A 17500-nucleotide genomic window follows, 5' to 3' on the forward strand; every position below is an offset into this window, starting at 1 on the left:
TGTTAAATGTTTTGCATAATAATATTAATGAATTGTTCGTAAATGCTTTGCGGACATTTTCTTCCCCCTCTTAAAATGCACTAACCCTCTGCAGAGCACATAGCTTTATACTTTTGAAATATATTTTCACTGCAATTGGTTCTTGCTGAATCGGCCCGAGGGTCTTAAACCGATGCTTCGCCCAAAATTGGAATTTGATTTCATTTTTCATTGTTTTGTTGTTTTTGTTTTCAGGTTTGTAGAGTTTATCTACTGTGGCTATGTCTAATTTGCGATGTCTTTATAACATTTTTCCCAAGAGTGAAGGCTGGCCATTTAAAAAGCTTCTTTTTTTTCTTTTTAAAACAAACTCACTTGAGGGTTGTAGTGCAAAGCAGAGCTCAGCATAAAGCTAACACAGCCAGACAGTGCATATTTAGTCTCCTGCCTTGTGCTCTTTGAGAATTAACCCACAAGCTTCAGCCAAATAGAGACGCATTACTCAGCTGGGCTAGAATTTCCCCCCTTGGAGGGGTGAGCACTGCATCAGTGACAGGAGCAGGCTAATTAGTCTTTGAAGTTTAGCAGGAATAGTCCTCAGATGTGGTAAGGTGTAATTCAGACTATTATCTATCTGAAGAGGAACGGGGTAATACAATCACTGACATTGTCTGCTGATTTCCTTCGCTGATGTTTGATTTTCCCACGTTAGCGGTATAGGCTTGAAAGATTTTTTTTGCAGTGTTAGCTGTGTGTGTTCTAGAGTGTGGTTTCTCCCATGTCAGTTGTATATATAATTTCCCATGTCAGTTTTATGTATAATTTCATATATTTCATAAGTGACTGGAGTGTATAATAAACGAGAGAAGCTTACTGTATATGTGGGTGCATAACTAAAATGGCTGATTCAGACCCACACATACCCTCTGCATATTGTTTTCACACAACCACATACATGCAAACATGCATATTTATCTCATACATGAAATTTATCATATCTGTGGCATTGCAGCCTATCCGTCACATTATTTATCCAAATTACAGCTTTTCAGCTGCTCCTTCTCACTTGGAGAAAATGACAACTGTCTCCCTCCGCGATGTGCAGTCACCCACATGATGGTATTAAATTCATTTGCTTAACTAGCTGGGGAGCTGTCGACAGCTGTTAGTGCCAGATACTTTAGTGGAAATATAAAAGAAGGTAGATTGGAGTTTATGGACTGCGCACATAGCCGCTGAACCCGAGTCTTTCTCTACGCTTCCAGAAATATGTTGCGATATAAAAGAGGCATTTCTCATAACACTACCCAAAGTAAGGACGGGTAAAAGCTGCCCGTTTTTCAATCAATAACACCTAACGAGACAGTCGTTCTGGCCCGAGTGGCCTTGGCCCTTACCCGTCTGTCCTCTAAATTATTTGGATCAGTTCTTTATATCCTTCCCTCCATCACTCCCTTGTCTCCTCCACTCCACCTTTTTCTATTACATTCCTCAGATTTCTGTCTGTCCTGACCTTTAGCGCTTCTGTCCTCTCAAATCTTCTTCATATCGATTCTTGTTTTCTTTTATTGCCAATCTGTTGCTACTGCTATTTCCCGCACTTTTCAGTCTGTTACCTGCTCTCCAGAACGCTGCTCACACGTTCCACTCAAGAGCCAAGGACCGGCGGCCATTTTCTCTCTCCCCCCTCTCAAACATCGTGTTTACCTCAGGACTTTAGTGCAGCTGTCGAAGACCGCCTCCTAAACTTCACCACAGAATTACTACAGACTAACCAGACTACAGTCTGAACCTTACCACAGATATTACTACAGACTAACCAGACTACAGTCTAAACCTTACCACCGATATTACTACAGACTAACCAGACTACAGTCTGAACTTTACCACAGATATCACTACAGACTAACCAGACTACAGTCTAAACTTTACCACAGATATTACTACAGACTAACCAGACTACAGTCTAAACTTTACCACAGATATTACTACAGACTAACCAGACTACAGTCTAAACTTTACCACAGATATTACTACAGACTAACCAGACTACACAGTATAAACTATACCACAGATATTACTACAGACTAACCAGACTACAGTCTAAACTTCACCACAGATATTACTACAGACTAACCTGACTACACAGTATAAACTATACCACAGATATTACTGCAGACTAACCAGACTACAGTCTAAACTTTACCACAGATATTACTACAGACTAACCAGACTACAGTCTAAACTTTACCACAGATATTACTACAGACTAACCAGACTACACAGTATAAACTATACCACAGATATTACTACAGACTAACCAGACTACAGTCTAAACTTCACCACAGATATTACTACAGACTAACCTGACTACACAGTATAAACTATACCACAGATATTACTGCAGACTAACCAGACTACAGTCTAAACTTTACCACAGATATTACTACAGACTAACCAGACTACAGGCTAAACTTTACCACAGATATTACTACAGACTAACCAGACTACAGTCTAAACTTTACCACAGATATTACTACAGACTAACCAGACTACAGTCTAAACTTTACCACAGATATTACTACAGACTAACCAGACTACAGTACAAACTTTACGACAGATATTACTACAGACTAACCTGACTAACTATGTCTGCATGGGTTTCCTCTGGGTCCTCCAGTTTTCTCTCACAGTCCAAAGATATGCAGGTTCCCTAATCGGAGACTCTGAATTGGGCCATGTCTCCGTCTCAGGCCTGTGCCCCAGATCTGGGGTTGGGGGTTCACTGAGGGGTCTGAGTCCGTTGGGCTGTGGGGTTCACCGAGGGGTTCTGAGTCCGTTGGGCTGTGGGGTTCCCTGAGGGGTCCTGAGTGTTCTGAATCCGCTGTGTGTGTCTCTGATCTCTTTCAGACTGCGACTCCCTCAGCGCACACACACACACGAGCACAGACACACAGCCCCAGCATGCGTCCCGCGACAGAACAGCCGAAAAGCCGCTCCCAACCAGCGCCGCCCGGCGCGGCCCCCGGGCCCAAGAGGAGGAAGAGGAGGCCCGGCGGGGGCCGGCCGAAGAGGAGGAAGAACGAGGGCGGGGCGGAGCAGTCGGAGGAAGCGCAGGTGCCGCCGGAAGCCCCGCCCACCTCGCGGCGCGTCCCCTTCAGAAGCGTCCTGGAGGCGGAGGCCATGTTGGCGTTTGGCGAGCGGCAGGTCGTGGCGGCGGCAGCGGCGCGGGAGCCCAGCGAGGCCCCGCCCCCCCCGGCCCGGCCGCTAACCTGTCAGAGCGCTGAGGTGCCGCGCCCCCCAGGCGCACCTCACCTCGGCTTCCTGCCTCAGATTGACAGGTGGCTCCACGCCGCCTTGCAGGACGCCGGCGCCTACTACCAGCGCCAGAGATACGCCACGGCGGCCGCCCGCTACAGCGCCGCGCTGGAGGTACCGCTACCGCTAACTTAAACTAAACACCCGCTGGAGGTACCGCTACCGCTAACTTAAACTAAACACCCACTACAGCGCTGCGCTGGAGGTACCGCTACCGCTAACTTAAACTAAACACCCGCTACAGCGCTGCGCTGGAGGTACCGCTACCGCTTACTTAAACTAAACACCCGCTACAGCGCCGCGCTGGAGGTACCGCTACCGCTAACTTAAACTAAACCCGCTACAGCGCCGCGCTGGAGGTACCGCTACCGCTAACTTAAACTAAACACCTGCTACAGCGCCGCGCTGGAGGTACCGCTACCGCTAACTTAAACTAAACCCGCTACAGCGCTGCGCTGGAGGTGCCGCTACCGCTAACTTAAACTAAACCTGCTACACTGCGCTGGAGGTACCGCTACCGCTAACTTAAACTAAACCCGCTACAGTGCTGCGCTGGAGGTACCACTACCGCTAACTTAAACTAAACCCGCTACACTGCGCTGGAGGTACCGCTACCGCTAACTTAAACTAAACACCCGCTACAGCGCCGCGCTGGAGGTACCGCTACCGCTAACTTAAACTAAACCCGCTACAGCGCCGCGCTGGAGGTACCGCTACCACTAACTTAAACTAAACACCCGCTACAGCGCCGCGCTGGAGGTACCGCTACCGCTTACTTAAACTAAACACCCGCTACAGCGCCGCGCTGGAGGTACCGCTACCGCTAACTTAAACTAAACCCGCTACAGCGCCGCGCTGGAGATACCGCTACCGCTAACTTAAACTAAGCACCCGCTACAGCGCCGCGCTGGAGGTACCGCTACCGCTAACTTAAACTAAACCCGCTACACTGTGCTGGAGATACTGGCTATTTAAATTAAACTGAGCCTCAGCTTTATTTCATTATTTATTAAGCTTCTAAACAAAACTGATTACATTTTTATTTATTGTTTCTCCTTTTTTTTCTCTCCTTGCCAAAAAAAAAACAATGAAAGGAAGAAAAAAAACAACCATTGGCACAGACATTTTCAATTAAAGTGCTAAGAAGTTTTGAATTAAACCTGCAGCCTCTAATCTGGGCAGCCTTGAGAGCATTCCTGAGGGAGACGTCGTTTGAAGTTATGGAGAGTGCATCTTAAATGTGTCATGACTTTGAAAGTAATAGCCTATATTCTTGGCGATACCTTATATGCATTTGTGGACTGAAATTATGATTTGCGTAGCACCTTTCCTTAAAATGCATTTTTTTCAAATGCAGCTGTCTGTGTGTGACCTGTAAAAAGCTTATTTGAATATTTTCATAGCGGATTCCCTTATCTGGTGCAAATTGCATAGCCCACGTTTGCCATTTGTACAGCTGAGTACATCCATCATGTTATTAAGTTTCACTGAAGTGTACTACGGCATTACAACACTGATATTTTAACTGGCAACTTGCAGGTATAAGAAAAAAAATAATGACAAAAAATACTGCTACTTCCTGACTGACCCCTGACCCCTGACCCCTGACATGGACAGTGTAGAGTGTTCTGTGAGCTGATGTGTATCTGACTGCGATGGTCACCAGGGCAACCCTCACATCATTGCTCACCAGCACCCCTTGTGGTCAGTGGGGTAGCTGCACTCTATCTGCCCCAACTGCGGAGAGGCACAGAAGCAGTCACATGACCGCACATGTCAAAGGAGGCGTGGGCTTGACAGGACTAGAGCTGTGATTGGTCATTCCAAAATTGAGGGAAACAGGCTGTGGTGGTGGCAGGGGGTGGGGGGGGTTGGGTTGGGCTGGTTTGGGGCTGAAGTGTTTGAATATGCTGGAGGTCTTTGGTGGTGGCAGGGGGTGCGGGGTGGATGGCAGGGGGTTTGTCGTTGATGTGTAGGAATATGCTGGAGGTCTTTTCCATATTTTGTGGCAGTGGGGTGCAGCGGTCGGTGCTCCGGGGTTTGAACGGACTGTGATTTGAGTCCTTGCAGGTTCTCGCCTCTTAGCGGAGTTATAAAATAAATTACAGCTTGTGCCACCGAGAAGAATAAGGAATGAATGCCACCGCAGATTGTTCCGGAAAATATGAAATTCGCCGTGAGAGCTTCGCTTTATTTGGACGGCGTAAGGTCCCATTGTGTCGGGGTCAGGGAATAAAGCGAACATCCGCGCCTCACAAAAGCACATTCCAGCGTAGGCTGCCTCACCGACGAAGCCGAGGACGATCCCTCCCTCTCCGATACGCAGACGTCCGGACACCTCTCTCCTTTACGCGCAGAGGCTCCACCAATCACAGCCTGGCCACCGGCAACCACACGCTTTACTGCAGTCCCTCCATTAAGCTTCTCAGATTAGCAATTAGCGGGGTTACATTCGCGATAACACTCTTGCGCTATTGTCGAAAGTCCCATATAAAGTTTTATTGGAATGTGTACTTTTCTTTGGCCATTACTGCATTACATTGCATTAGGAGCATTTAGCAGACGCTCTTATCCAGAGCAACTTACACAACCTTCTTTTTTTTTGTTTTTGCATAGTGTCCATTTCCACTGCTGGGCATACGCTGAAGCAGTGCAGGTTAAGTACCTTTGCTCAAGGGTACAACGTCAATGTCCTACCAGGGAATTGAGCCTGCAATCGTTAGGTAACCAGCTGAGCTCCCTACCCGCTCTGCTACGGAAGGGGAATCGGGGACAGGGCCGGCCTGAGCTGTGGGGCGCAGTGGGGGGGGGGGGGGGGGGGGGGTCATGGGGGTGTTTGTCGAAGGCTGATCGAGTGCGTTAACATTCACGCACTGCGGGTTCCCTCTGCAGCGCCTCCCGAGTGCAGCCTGTGAGCCCGTTAGCCGAACAAAACTACAGAGATCAATAGAGACCGCTGTGCACTTAGCGCAAATCAGAGGGATCGTGCAGAGTTATTATTTACCACCAACACTCAGATATTAGAGCCGCAATTGTGTGTGTGAGTGTGTATGTGCGTGTATGCATGCGACTGTGTGTGCATGCAATTGTGCGCGCATGTGTGCGTGCGTGTCTGCATGCATGTGTGTGTGTGTGTGTGTGTGAGACAGAGTGTGTGTGTGTGTATGAGTGTGTGTGTGAGTGTGTGTGTGTGAGAGAAATTGTGTGTGTATGTGCGTGTTACTGTGTGAGTGTATGTGTGTGAGAGAGAGTGTGTGTGTGTGTGTGTGTCTGCATGCATGTGTGTGTGTGTGTGTGAGACAGAGTGTGTGAGCGAGTGTATGTGTGTGTGTGTGAGTGTGTCAGAGAAATTGTGTGTGTGTATGTGCGTGTGACTGTGTGTGAGTGTGTGTGAGAGAGACAGAGTGTGTGTGTGTGTGTGTGTGAGAGAGAGACAGAGTGTGTGTGTGCGTGTGTGAGAGAGAGAGACAGTGTGAGTGTGTGTGTGTGAGTGTGTGTGTGAGAGAGGCAGTGTGTGTGTATGTGTGTGTGTGTGTGTGTGAGAGAGGCAGTGTGTGTGTATGTGTGAGTGTGTGTGTGAGAGAGACAGAGTGTGTGTGTGTGTGTGTGTTGTTTCAGTATCAGTGTGAGGACCTGTGTGAAGGCCCGGTGGATGAAAGCCTGTTCCTGTGCTCTCCCTCCGTCTCGCAGCTCTGCTCCAAAGGTGCAGTTCTGGGAAGAGCCTTTGATGCTGATTATGAAGACATCTCCAAGGTTACCAGCTTCATCCAATCAAAGCTGGTCACCTGTTACCTGCGAATGAAGAGGCCCGACCTGGCTCTTACCCACTCTCACAGGTAAAGGGGGAGGGGGGGGGGGGGTACAGGGAGAGAGAGAGAAAGAAAGGAAGAGAGGGAGAGAGAGAAAGGGATGGTGAGGGAGAGAGAGAGAGAGAGAGAGAGAGAGAGAGAGAGCCCGACATTGGAAGAACTGGCTAATTTCGCATAATTACAGGTGATGGAAGTTAAATGAGGGTGAGGGAGAAGAGTGTGGAGCGTGGGCCCAGCTTTTACCCAGCAGGCACCCGGGTCTGTGCTCTTTTCTTCTGGGGGGGGGGGAGGGGGAGGGAGCAGGTTTCACGCTGAAGAAAAAGGAAATTAAGCGTTTTGTTGCCGGGGCAATAAAAACAGTTTTTCAAAACAGTCATTTGACAAATCAGACACACAGAATGCAAGAATAATAAGAAAGGTGGAATAAAGGAAGAGAACAAAGGGAATGAAATAAATAAATAAGTGATTCCAAATCCAGAAGTGTTAATTAACGGCCCTTCTGGCTTCTGCCCCACAATCAGAGCTAATTATGTTGGTTGCTGTGGTTTTAGAAAGTGCAGAGAGAACGGGAATAATCATCCTCAGAGCAGCCCCCCCCCCCCCCGCCCCCCTCCCCAGCCGAACTCCCTGTACGCATGCCTGTCCCGCCGTGTCACAGCGCCTGTCCCCCAGCGTTCCGCGTCCCGTCCCACCGCAGCGGGTCCTAATTCGCCCCTGCTCTGCTGTCCTCGCGGAAAGATCAGGCTGCTTAAAAAACGAAACGCTCCGCTTCTCCTGCTCGTTTCCCTCCATTATCCGGGTCCTTTGATCAGCGTCTGAGCCTCCTGACAAATGAAGAGCAGGACTACGCAGGGAAAAAACTCAACGGAAAAATGAACACAGAGGTTTCCAAACGCGCGACTGTGCTTAAAACTCTGACCTCACAGCCAATCACACATCACATCCTAATGCGAGACTGTGCTTAAAACTGTGACCTCACAGCCAATCACGCATCACATCCTAATGCGAGACCGTGCTTACAACTGTGACCTCACAGCCAATCACACATCACATCCTAATGCGCGACCGTGCTTAAAACTGTGACCTCACAGCCAATCACACATCACATCCTAATGCAAGACCGTGCTTAAAACTGTGACCTCACAGCCAATCACGCCTCACATCCTAATGCGAGACCGTGCTTAAAACTGTGACCTCACAGCCAATCACGCCTCACATCCTAATGCGAGACCGTGCTTAAAACTGTGACCTCACAGCCAATCACGCATCACATCCTAATGCGAGACTGTGCTTAAAACTGTGACTTCACAGCCAATCACACATCACATCCTAATGCGAGACTGTGCTTAAAACTGACCTCACAGCCAATCACACATCACATCCTAACGCGCGACTGTGCTTAAAACTGTGACCTCACAGCCAACCAGCATCACATCCTAATGCGAGACTGTGCTTAAAACTGTGACCTCACAGCCAATCACGCATCACATCCTAACGCGCGACCGTGCTTAAAACTGTGACCTCACAGCCAATCACGCATCACATCCTAATGCGAGACCATGCTTAAAACTGTGACCTCACAGCCAATCACGGATCGCATCCAGCGAGCTGAGAGCAAAGGAACACGCACAGAACTGCCAATGAGAAAACGCCTTTACGGATGTAGCGTAAGCGCTGTGGTAGCAGCAGACTGGCAGAAAATAAAACTTCAACCCTCAACCCAAGGTTTTAAAAAATGGCTGGTTTGTCAGCGGTAGCTAGATTGAGTAGCAGGTGCCCATTGGTTGGTTCATGCAAGAGCCGTTAGCTTTTGTGATGCTGAAATGGAAATCATCCAAACAGCGTGCGCGTTTTCACTGTTCCTGAATGCAGACAGGACCAGCAGTCCCTCCACGACGGGCCGCGTTTGGCCTTGGGGCTGCTCGCTGAATTGCCCTGATTTAACATATCCGTGTCATTAAAAGTCAAAATGAAAAAACGGTATTTTTAATATCTGCAGATGGTAAAACAAACACCCAGAGCATGATATACGTACGGCCTCCTCTTTATGAGACAGCGCTTCCAAAAGCTGTACAGTGACTCCAGATGGCACCGCTGGACAGGAACTCCGCTGCCGAGAAATATATGAGCATCGGTATTCCTGCTCTCGGCCAATTTGCTATTATCTCCGCAACATCAAAGACGACCGTGTCACATGTGCACGTGCCGGGTGTGCACGTGCCGGGTGTGCACGTGCCGGGTGTGTCAGTCGAGCTTGTCAGCACGTGACACGACACTGGCACCCAGCCCTGTTCCAGCAGAGCTACCGTCCTGGAGGTTTTCACTCCAACCCTAATTTGGCACAGCTGACTCCACTAATGAGGAGCTCAATGTAGATCTTTAGCTGTTGAGTGAGGTGTAATTTGTTAGGGTTGGAGTGAAAACGTACAGGACGGTAGACCTCCAGGAACAGGGTTGGGCAGCCCTGCTCTAGCTGTTGAATGAGGTGTGGCTTTGTTAGGGTTGGAGTGAAAACCTACAGGATGGTAGATCTCCAGGAACAGGGCTGGTTACCACTCTGATACAGTATTCCTGTCATCCTTGAAGTAGCCAGTAACACTTTACTTGAAATATGCATCATAAAGCCTCCATAACTCTGTAATAAACATGTAATAACACCTTCATAACAGCGTGATACACTTCATGATGAATGTAAATGTCGTCATAATGTATGCAGGATATTTTACAGAACAGATTCAAAATACCTGGTCCAAATGTTCAGTGTATGCATTATGACAGTGTTATGATACGAGTCATATAACGTAATGAGCCCTTACAAGGGGTTCTGGCAGGCGTTATAACAAAGTTATGAAGGTTTTATGGCTTGTTCTCCAAGTAAACTGTTACCTTTAGAAATATAGACTTATGTTACCTGCAAAAATAAACTATAACCTGATTAAATGATTCATTGGACAAATTGCATTCTGGGATATTCTGGGAGAAAATATAGCGGTGCCTAGAAAAAATGTATTAAAGTCAGATGATTACAAACAGTCCTGGTAGCAATCCTGCGACTGGGCCATTTGTCAGGTTCTGTTTGAGGGAGCAGAAAGCTTGTCAATGAAACATCATATGTTATGTATAATTTAATGGGACAGGCTCAGCCTGAAGCTGGGTGTTCTCAATCAAAGTCAATCCGGCTACTGTCGTGAATCTTAAAAAAAAAAAAGGAAAAAAAAGCCAAAATAGAACCGGAAAGCCAATGCTTCTGGATCTTTCTGATAGTGTGGTGCCCAGAAATGCACATGGTGCTCCAAGTGTGCGGTCTGACAAAGGCATCTAATAACCTCGATATAAACTCTTTTGATTTACGCTCAATACTTTTTTATTTTCCGGCATTCTGCTGGCCTTTTTATTGGATTTTTACGGCGTTTTATTGTTTCTCAATGAAAAAAAGACCAGCAGCACATCCTTGACTGGCCTACGGACTGCGTCACTCCTTCCGCCAAATGCTCTCGGATTACTTCAGCCGGTTCTCCCAATTTGTATCATCTCCCAGTTTGAATCAGAGCCTTACCAGATACCAGACCACGGGGCCCATCCACACACTGGAACAGAGCCTTAACAGATACCAGACCACGGGGCCCATCCACACACTGGAACAGAGCCTTAACAGACACCAGACCATGAAGCCCATCCACACATTGGAACAGAGCCTTAACAGATACAAGACCATGGGGCCCATCCACACATTGGAACAGAGCCTTAACAGATACCAGACCATGGGGCCCATCCACACACTGGAACAGAGCCTTAACAGATACCAGACCATGGGGCCCATCCACACACTGGAACAGAGCCATAACAGACACCAGACCATGGGGCCCATCCACACACTGGAACAGAGCCTTAACAGACACCAGACCATGGGGCCCATCCACACACTGGAACAGAGCCTTAACAGACACCAGACCATGGGGCCCATCCACACACTGGAGCAGAGCCTTAACAGACACCAGACCATGGGGCCCATCCACACAGTGGATCAGAGTCTTAACAGTTACCAGACCATGGGGTCTTAACAGGACTAGCCACCTCATAGCCCAACTGCAAACACAGTTTGGCTGGTAAACATTACATTCTTAAGGTCTCTAATGTGCGATCTTTGAATTTTTTTATTCCATTTTATGCGAACTTGAGCTTCGTTTAATGTGCAACAAATTCCTGAAAAGGCAATAAACTTCTCGACTGAGCTGAATCCGAGTCAATAGCATGTGACCTTCCCCAGACGCGGGAGCGGGAGGCTTTACCGCCAACGCGCCGCTCTCAAACGCGTCTCTCCGCGCGGCGCCGTCCTCTGCCTGTGAAAAGGTCACCATCTGGCCCAAAGCGTCTCATTTTCCGCCACCGCGGGAGGAGCAGCAGGGCGTCGTTTGAGCACCGGAGCGTCCGGGGGGGCGTCCCGGGGGGGGGGGGGGGGCAGAGACGCCTGGAGAGGCGGGGGAGGGGGGGGTGCGTTTTCGTGTCCTCGCCAGCTGAGGCCGGCGGCCGGTGGCCAGGCAGCCGCAGAGCCAGCCGCGATTTCCCCGTGAAACAGGCGCAGAGCCGCCATATGCTCCCGCTGACACACCGATCTAAACCAGTCGCTGTGCGTTTGCCGCCATCTGATTGGCCCAGACAAGCCAGTGATTGACAGCTCGCTGTAGCTCCGTACATTATGGGGTTTCGTGGAACCTTGCTTTCCCGTTGCTACGGTGGTCCGGCAGGGGGCGCCACTTGGATTACCACATCACCTGAGGAGGGGGGTTTCAGGTGCCAGGGCCCGCCTCTTCAAGAGCACTCTGTCCAATGGCTGCGCATCTCAGAGTATCTGCCCCGCCTCTTCCTACATCTCCTGACCAATGACTGCGCAGCTCTGAGTATCTGCCCCGCCTCTTCAAGAGCTCACTGTCCAATGGCTGCGCAGCTCTGATTATCTGCCCCGCCTCTTTCTTGCACCTCCTGACCAATGACTGTGCAGCTCTGGGGCATGACAGGTGGAATACATGTTAAATTTCCAGGCCCTTCCACAGACAGGCTTTGCGTCCAAAGCTCTCAGACACTAATGGAGACACAGCAATGAGAGCCGGGGTGAGGGTGGGCATCTCCAAACTGGGATGGAAAAATCAGAAAAAGAAATGCGAAATATGAAGATGTTAAAAAGAAATTACACATTATCGAAAAGGGAGGAACCTTGACCGTTGCAAACCGCTGGTCGCATTTATGCAAAGCAGACAATCAGCCACTCCGGCCGTCCGGCTTCCGATTCGTTCAGCTCAGATGTATAAGTGGGAATAAAAAAAATCTTTTACGGCGCGAGGGAATCAATCTGCAGCATTGGCTGGCGATACGGAAATAAGGAAATAAGGAAATCTCATTCAGCGCTGGGTCAACATGTCAGGTTTAATATATGGACAGAGTGGGTCATTCCTTTGTCTGAGAAATATGAAAAGCTGAATCCGCTTAAAAAAAAAAAAGTCTGCCACCGTCGTGCTGCGAATGTGGCTTGCGTGTGAATCCCCAGACTGCCTCGTATTACAATTCCGTCCGCGGAACAGTGAGGCCGACCGGGCCAATCGCATCGCAGACGTGGCTGAAAGGAACCAATCAGGTCACGGGTATGGCTGAAAGGTCATAAATCCTCTGAGTCACATTTGCATGAAAAATAACCAGATCTGTGCAGTGCAGATTTCTGACGGCACACTTGTACCACAGGCCAGTAAAATCTGCATATAGCGTTTAATTGGAGGCGCTCCAAACTCGTCCTGTTAAAATGCTAGTGTTGGTGCCTGATGTATCACTGCTGAGCATCACAGGGATCTCCAGATATGCAACATATACAGAAAAATAAGGAAAAAACGTAAATATATTTCGACGGAATAGTTCACGAGTAATGGTATAGCTAAGCAGAAGCAGGCCATTTTTAAGCAATACGGCACTCGAGGCAGTGCTGTATCGGGCACACAGGCACGGCTACGGGGGAGCTGTCAGGCACAGCATGACGCAGAGAGCTGGCAACCCCCTCCAGCTGTGACTGTATTCACCATACAACTCAGCCTCGAGCGCCGGTCTGCTTTTATAAAACCGCTACGACGTATAGAAACGTTTCGCTGATGACGCAACGTTGTTTATTTTGTAATATCATTTGTACGTAACAGTTTGTGTGAGGAGCGTTCACGACCAGGCAGAGGCACCGTTACCGTGTAGGATTTAAAGTCCCTGAAGCATGCGGCCTCAGCCAATCAGCATCCTGGATCAAAACAACCAGGTTTTATAATATACTTTGTTGTCCTCTAGTAATGTTTGTTTGCCGGCCTGTCAGCTATCGTTCCTCAGAAAGCACTCGGACACCCTTCCGCTCGTCTGGAAGCGTAGTCTGTGCTGTCAGTCCAGCCTCATGAGGAATAAGGTTCCATCTTTACGGCTGCAGTCACCGATTCATACGCCGTAGAGGGACGTGTTGAATTTGAAATGTTTTTCAAGTGTGGCCTTTCAAATTTGCATATAGAGAAATGTGAAAGATTTTTTCTTTTTTTAACTTACCCCCTGCTAGCGTGTGGACCCTGCAATCAATGCTGGCATCACATTATTATTAAGGTTAAAAGCACCCTAGATAATACCACTACTGTGGTTTTCACTTTGAGAGAACTTCATTAACCCTGATCAGGAAAGCAGTCAGCTCACAGAGAGCCAAGGTACTAAAAATATATGTGTCTTCACACAATGCAGTAATAACAATAATACATTTTATTTGTGTGTGCTTGTACAGAATAATCGACAGGAATGCATAATTATAATACCATAACGTTACATTTAGCAAAGCAAATAACTGTTATCTAATGGACATGTTTGCTCCCCTTCCTATATTTCTATTGTCTGGGAGGGCGGAGAGCGCGAGACCCAGCCCTCCCGGCTGCTGCTTGATTACTCATTCGTTTGTGATTGTGTGTTTTCCAGCGCGCGAGCAGCGATGGGGCGGGGGGGCGGGGGGGCTGGGGACCGGTTTCACATTTCACAGGTATTTTCACAGGTTTAACAAGTTCACCTTGTTTCCAAATAATAATTTACAGGGAGACGACGCGCTCGTTCCCAGCTCCCGAGCATCCCGGGCGGATCAGAGCTCGCTCGGCGCGTGTTAGCGGTGTGTGTTAGCGGCGCGTGTGTTAGCGGCGTGTGTTAGCGGCGCGTGTTAGCGGTATGTGTTAGCGGTGTGTGTTAGCGGCGCGTGTGTTAGCGACGCGTGTTAGCGGCGCGTGTTAGCGGCGCGTGTTAGCGGTGTGTGTTAGCGGCGCGTGTTAGCGGTGTGTGTTAGCGGCACGTGTTAGCGGCGAGTGTTAGCGGCGAGTGTTAGCGGTGTGTGTTAGCGGCGCGTGTTAGCGGCAAGTGTTAGCGGCACGTGTTAGCGGTGTGTGTTAGCGGTGCGTGTTAGCGGCGAGTGTTAGCGGTGCGTGTTAGCGGCGAGTGTTAGCGGTGTGTGTTAGCGGTGTGTGTTAGCGGCGCGTGTTAGCGGTGTGTCATTAGCGCGCGGATCCTGCCGAGCGCGTACTCTTCACAGGAGCCGTCTCTGAACAGGACGTGGGTGCGGGGTGGATTCAATCAAAGCAGGCTTTCTGGGTTCCCGGCGAATAGAACTTGTATATTAGGTTCCTATACAGGAGGCTGGAAGCCAGCAAAACAGCACAGATATAAATACCGCGGCTGTGTCTTTGAACTTCGCGCGATGACAGCTTTTGCGGCGTTCTTTGTGTTTTTGGGACGCGACGGTGTCGTGTCTCCAGGTTAGACAACACCGCAGTACGACACGCAGATGAAGTGCTTTCTTTTCCCCTGCACTGCACATAAACCTGCTGTTTTTCATCTACAAACTGTCATTTTGAAATCTCGCCATCTTTTTTCCTGATAGCAAAAAACAAGCTATTCAACTTTATCAAAGAGCTTGAGTTGTACCTTGTGAAACTTTGAATAATTCTGCTCATACTCTTTGCTGTTGATGTTTTAATATTCAGCTGTAAAAGTGCCCAGGAGGAAAGAGAAACGGATTTCATCATTTTGGATAATAATACCGGAACAGCTAAAAGCTTGTTATCACCTATTACCATTATTGCAATATGATTGAATGTATCTGATGAATGCACATTTCTAATTCACTATTTCTGAGATTGCTCTGGTACAGTCAGCTTAGTTACAAAATCATGTGGCAGTGATTCTGAAGGGGGGGGGGGCATGCCCCTTAATGGGGGGTGAGGGCACACAGAGACAATGGGGGAGGGGGGCATGGTGAGGGTTGAAGGGGGAAATAAAGGGGCAATGGGGAAATTATGCAGTTTTTAAAGGAACAAAAGTCCATTAGAAACCAAAAAGAAGATAACATCCCATTGAAACCAATGTTGTTGGGGGAGGGGGGGGGGCTTTCAAAAATTCCCTATTACCATTGGAGGAACTGGCCAAAGAAAGTTTGGGAGCCACTGATCTGAGGTACAGTGAAATTCAGCCCAAAACACCCCCCAGGATTAATATAGGGCTGAATCAGAATGTAGTCATTTCAGTCAGCACCACCAGGCTTCTCACTCCTTGCTCCAGGGAGCTGCTGTTTGCTCGTTTTGTTTGAATGCCGCCCATCCAGGAGACACTGTGCAGTTCGTATGAAATTCGGGGAAGTGTGTGGGCGATTCACGGCAGAGGCCTAACTGGACTTATTAAGCGGCGTTTCTGTCCAAATTAAGAAATATCTTCCCGTTTAATTCAAATTTGTTGCTGAATACATGTTCCGATTTATTCTTTTAAAAGAGCCCATGTGTGCTTTCACGAAATGAAACGAAAGGCCAGTTTTAGGCGGCACACGCCCGTCTGGTGACAAGGACTATTAACATTTTCTGGGAATCGATGAATAAAAAGTTCTTCTGAAGGGCGGACAGATGCATATTATCACACTGAAAAGGGAGGGAATTCCCCGTAGAATTTTAAACAGGAAGCATGTTTTGAACGGAGCTGGTTTTCTGTTTGGCTGGTCGTAATCCAAGACCACATTTGCATAAAGCATTTTTTTTTAGAACAAGCAGTTAATTGGCATCTCGTTTTTAAAGTTTAAAATTAAAAACCTGGAGACAGCGAAAAGCTGGGTATTCGACTAAATGTTGGCCGTTAAGTTGGGGCTGCCGGATTAATGGCTGTAATTATTTGCATCACTTTAAAACCTACACTCCTGCTCTGGTAATCGTTTCCATTTAGATGAAGCAGAATGGCCGTAAATTTTTTGCATAGACGCAGTATGGGAGGATATGGGGCACATTTTTGTTGCTTGTGGGAAAAGAAAAAGAAACTCCAGACTTTATAAAAAAAAAAAAAAAAAACTTCCTTGGCATTGGTAGTCGTTATTTTAAAAGGTGACGCTGCATAATTTCCCCGTTGCCCCCGAGCAGCGTGCTCGAGCAGCAGCAGCTCCTCTGACTGCCGGAGCCGTTACTCTGCAGTCATGTGGTCAGAGGGGATCAGCAGTGTAGGTCAGAGCCCAGAGACTCCCTCTAACTGAGCCCCCAACAGGCAGGCTTACCCCCCCCCCTCTAACAGAACCACCAACAGACAGGCTTACCCCCCCCAACAGAACCACCAACAGACAGGCTTACCCCCCCCCCCCCCCCCCCCCCCCCTCTAACAGAACCACCAACAGCCAGACCCGCACGTATAATCTGACTTCCGCCAACATGAGCGTCCGTCCAGACGAGGGAGTCGCGCGGCCGGGTCGTTGCGTAAGGGCCGGCAGAGAGGAAGAGAGGGAGAGAGGAAGGGAGGAAGAGAGGGAGAGAGGGAGGGGTAACAGGCAGAGGAAGAGAGAGGGAGGGGTAACAGGCAGAGAGGAAGAGAGGGAGGGAGGGAGGGGTAACAGGCAGAGGGAGGGGTAACAGACAGAGGGAGAGGGAGGGATAACAGGCAGAGAGGAAGAGAGGGAGGGGTAACAGGCAGAGGAAGAGAGGGAGGGGTAACAGGCAGAGGGAGGGAGAGGGAGGGATAACAGGCAGAGAGGAAGAGAGGAAGGGATAACAACGACATTTCTGAGCTGCGCTGTGATTCGCTGGCGGTCTGAAGCTGAGCCGCACTGTGATTCGCTGGTGGCCTGAAGCTGAGCCGCGCTGTGATTCGCCAAAGCCGCTCCTCAAGCTTTTTCCCCGCTGACTGTGCGAGACTCCTGGCTCCGCCCACAAAATGAAAGCAATTTACGCTAACGGAGAATCGATGCCGTCGAAAACTTTGCAACTTAGAGAGAAAATCTCCATTAGTGATAAATACACCAGCAATAAAAGCAGCCCCATTACCTGGACACCTGACGTGCACACAGCGCCCCCTGTCAGTAACAGAGCACACTGACTGATACAGCACTC

General features: G+C 48.7%; 1 protein-coding gene across 1 annotated transcript in view; it reads left to right on the plus strand.

The window, feature by feature from the left end:
- Nucleotides 1-17500, plus strand: part of LOC118225157 (spermatogenesis-associated protein 16-like) — a 61165-nt gene that overhangs the window by 6242 nt on the left and 37423 nt on the right. The window contains exons 2-3 of the mRNA XM_035413219.1: nucleotides 2890-3411; nucleotides 6988-7133. Of these exons, the coding sequence (XP_035269110.1) occupies nucleotides 2890-3411; nucleotides 6988-7133 (668 nt within the window). The remainder of the gene's footprint in view (nucleotides 1-2889; nucleotides 3412-6987; nucleotides 7134-17500) is intronic.

Source organism: Anguilla anguilla, chromosome 4 (genome assembly GCF_013347855.1).
Source record: "Anguilla anguilla isolate fAngAng1 chromosome 4, fAngAng1.pri, whole genome shotgun sequence".
In the NCBI taxonomy this organism is placed as follows: Eukaryota; Metazoa; Chordata; class Actinopteri; order Anguilliformes; family Anguillidae; genus Anguilla; species Anguilla anguilla.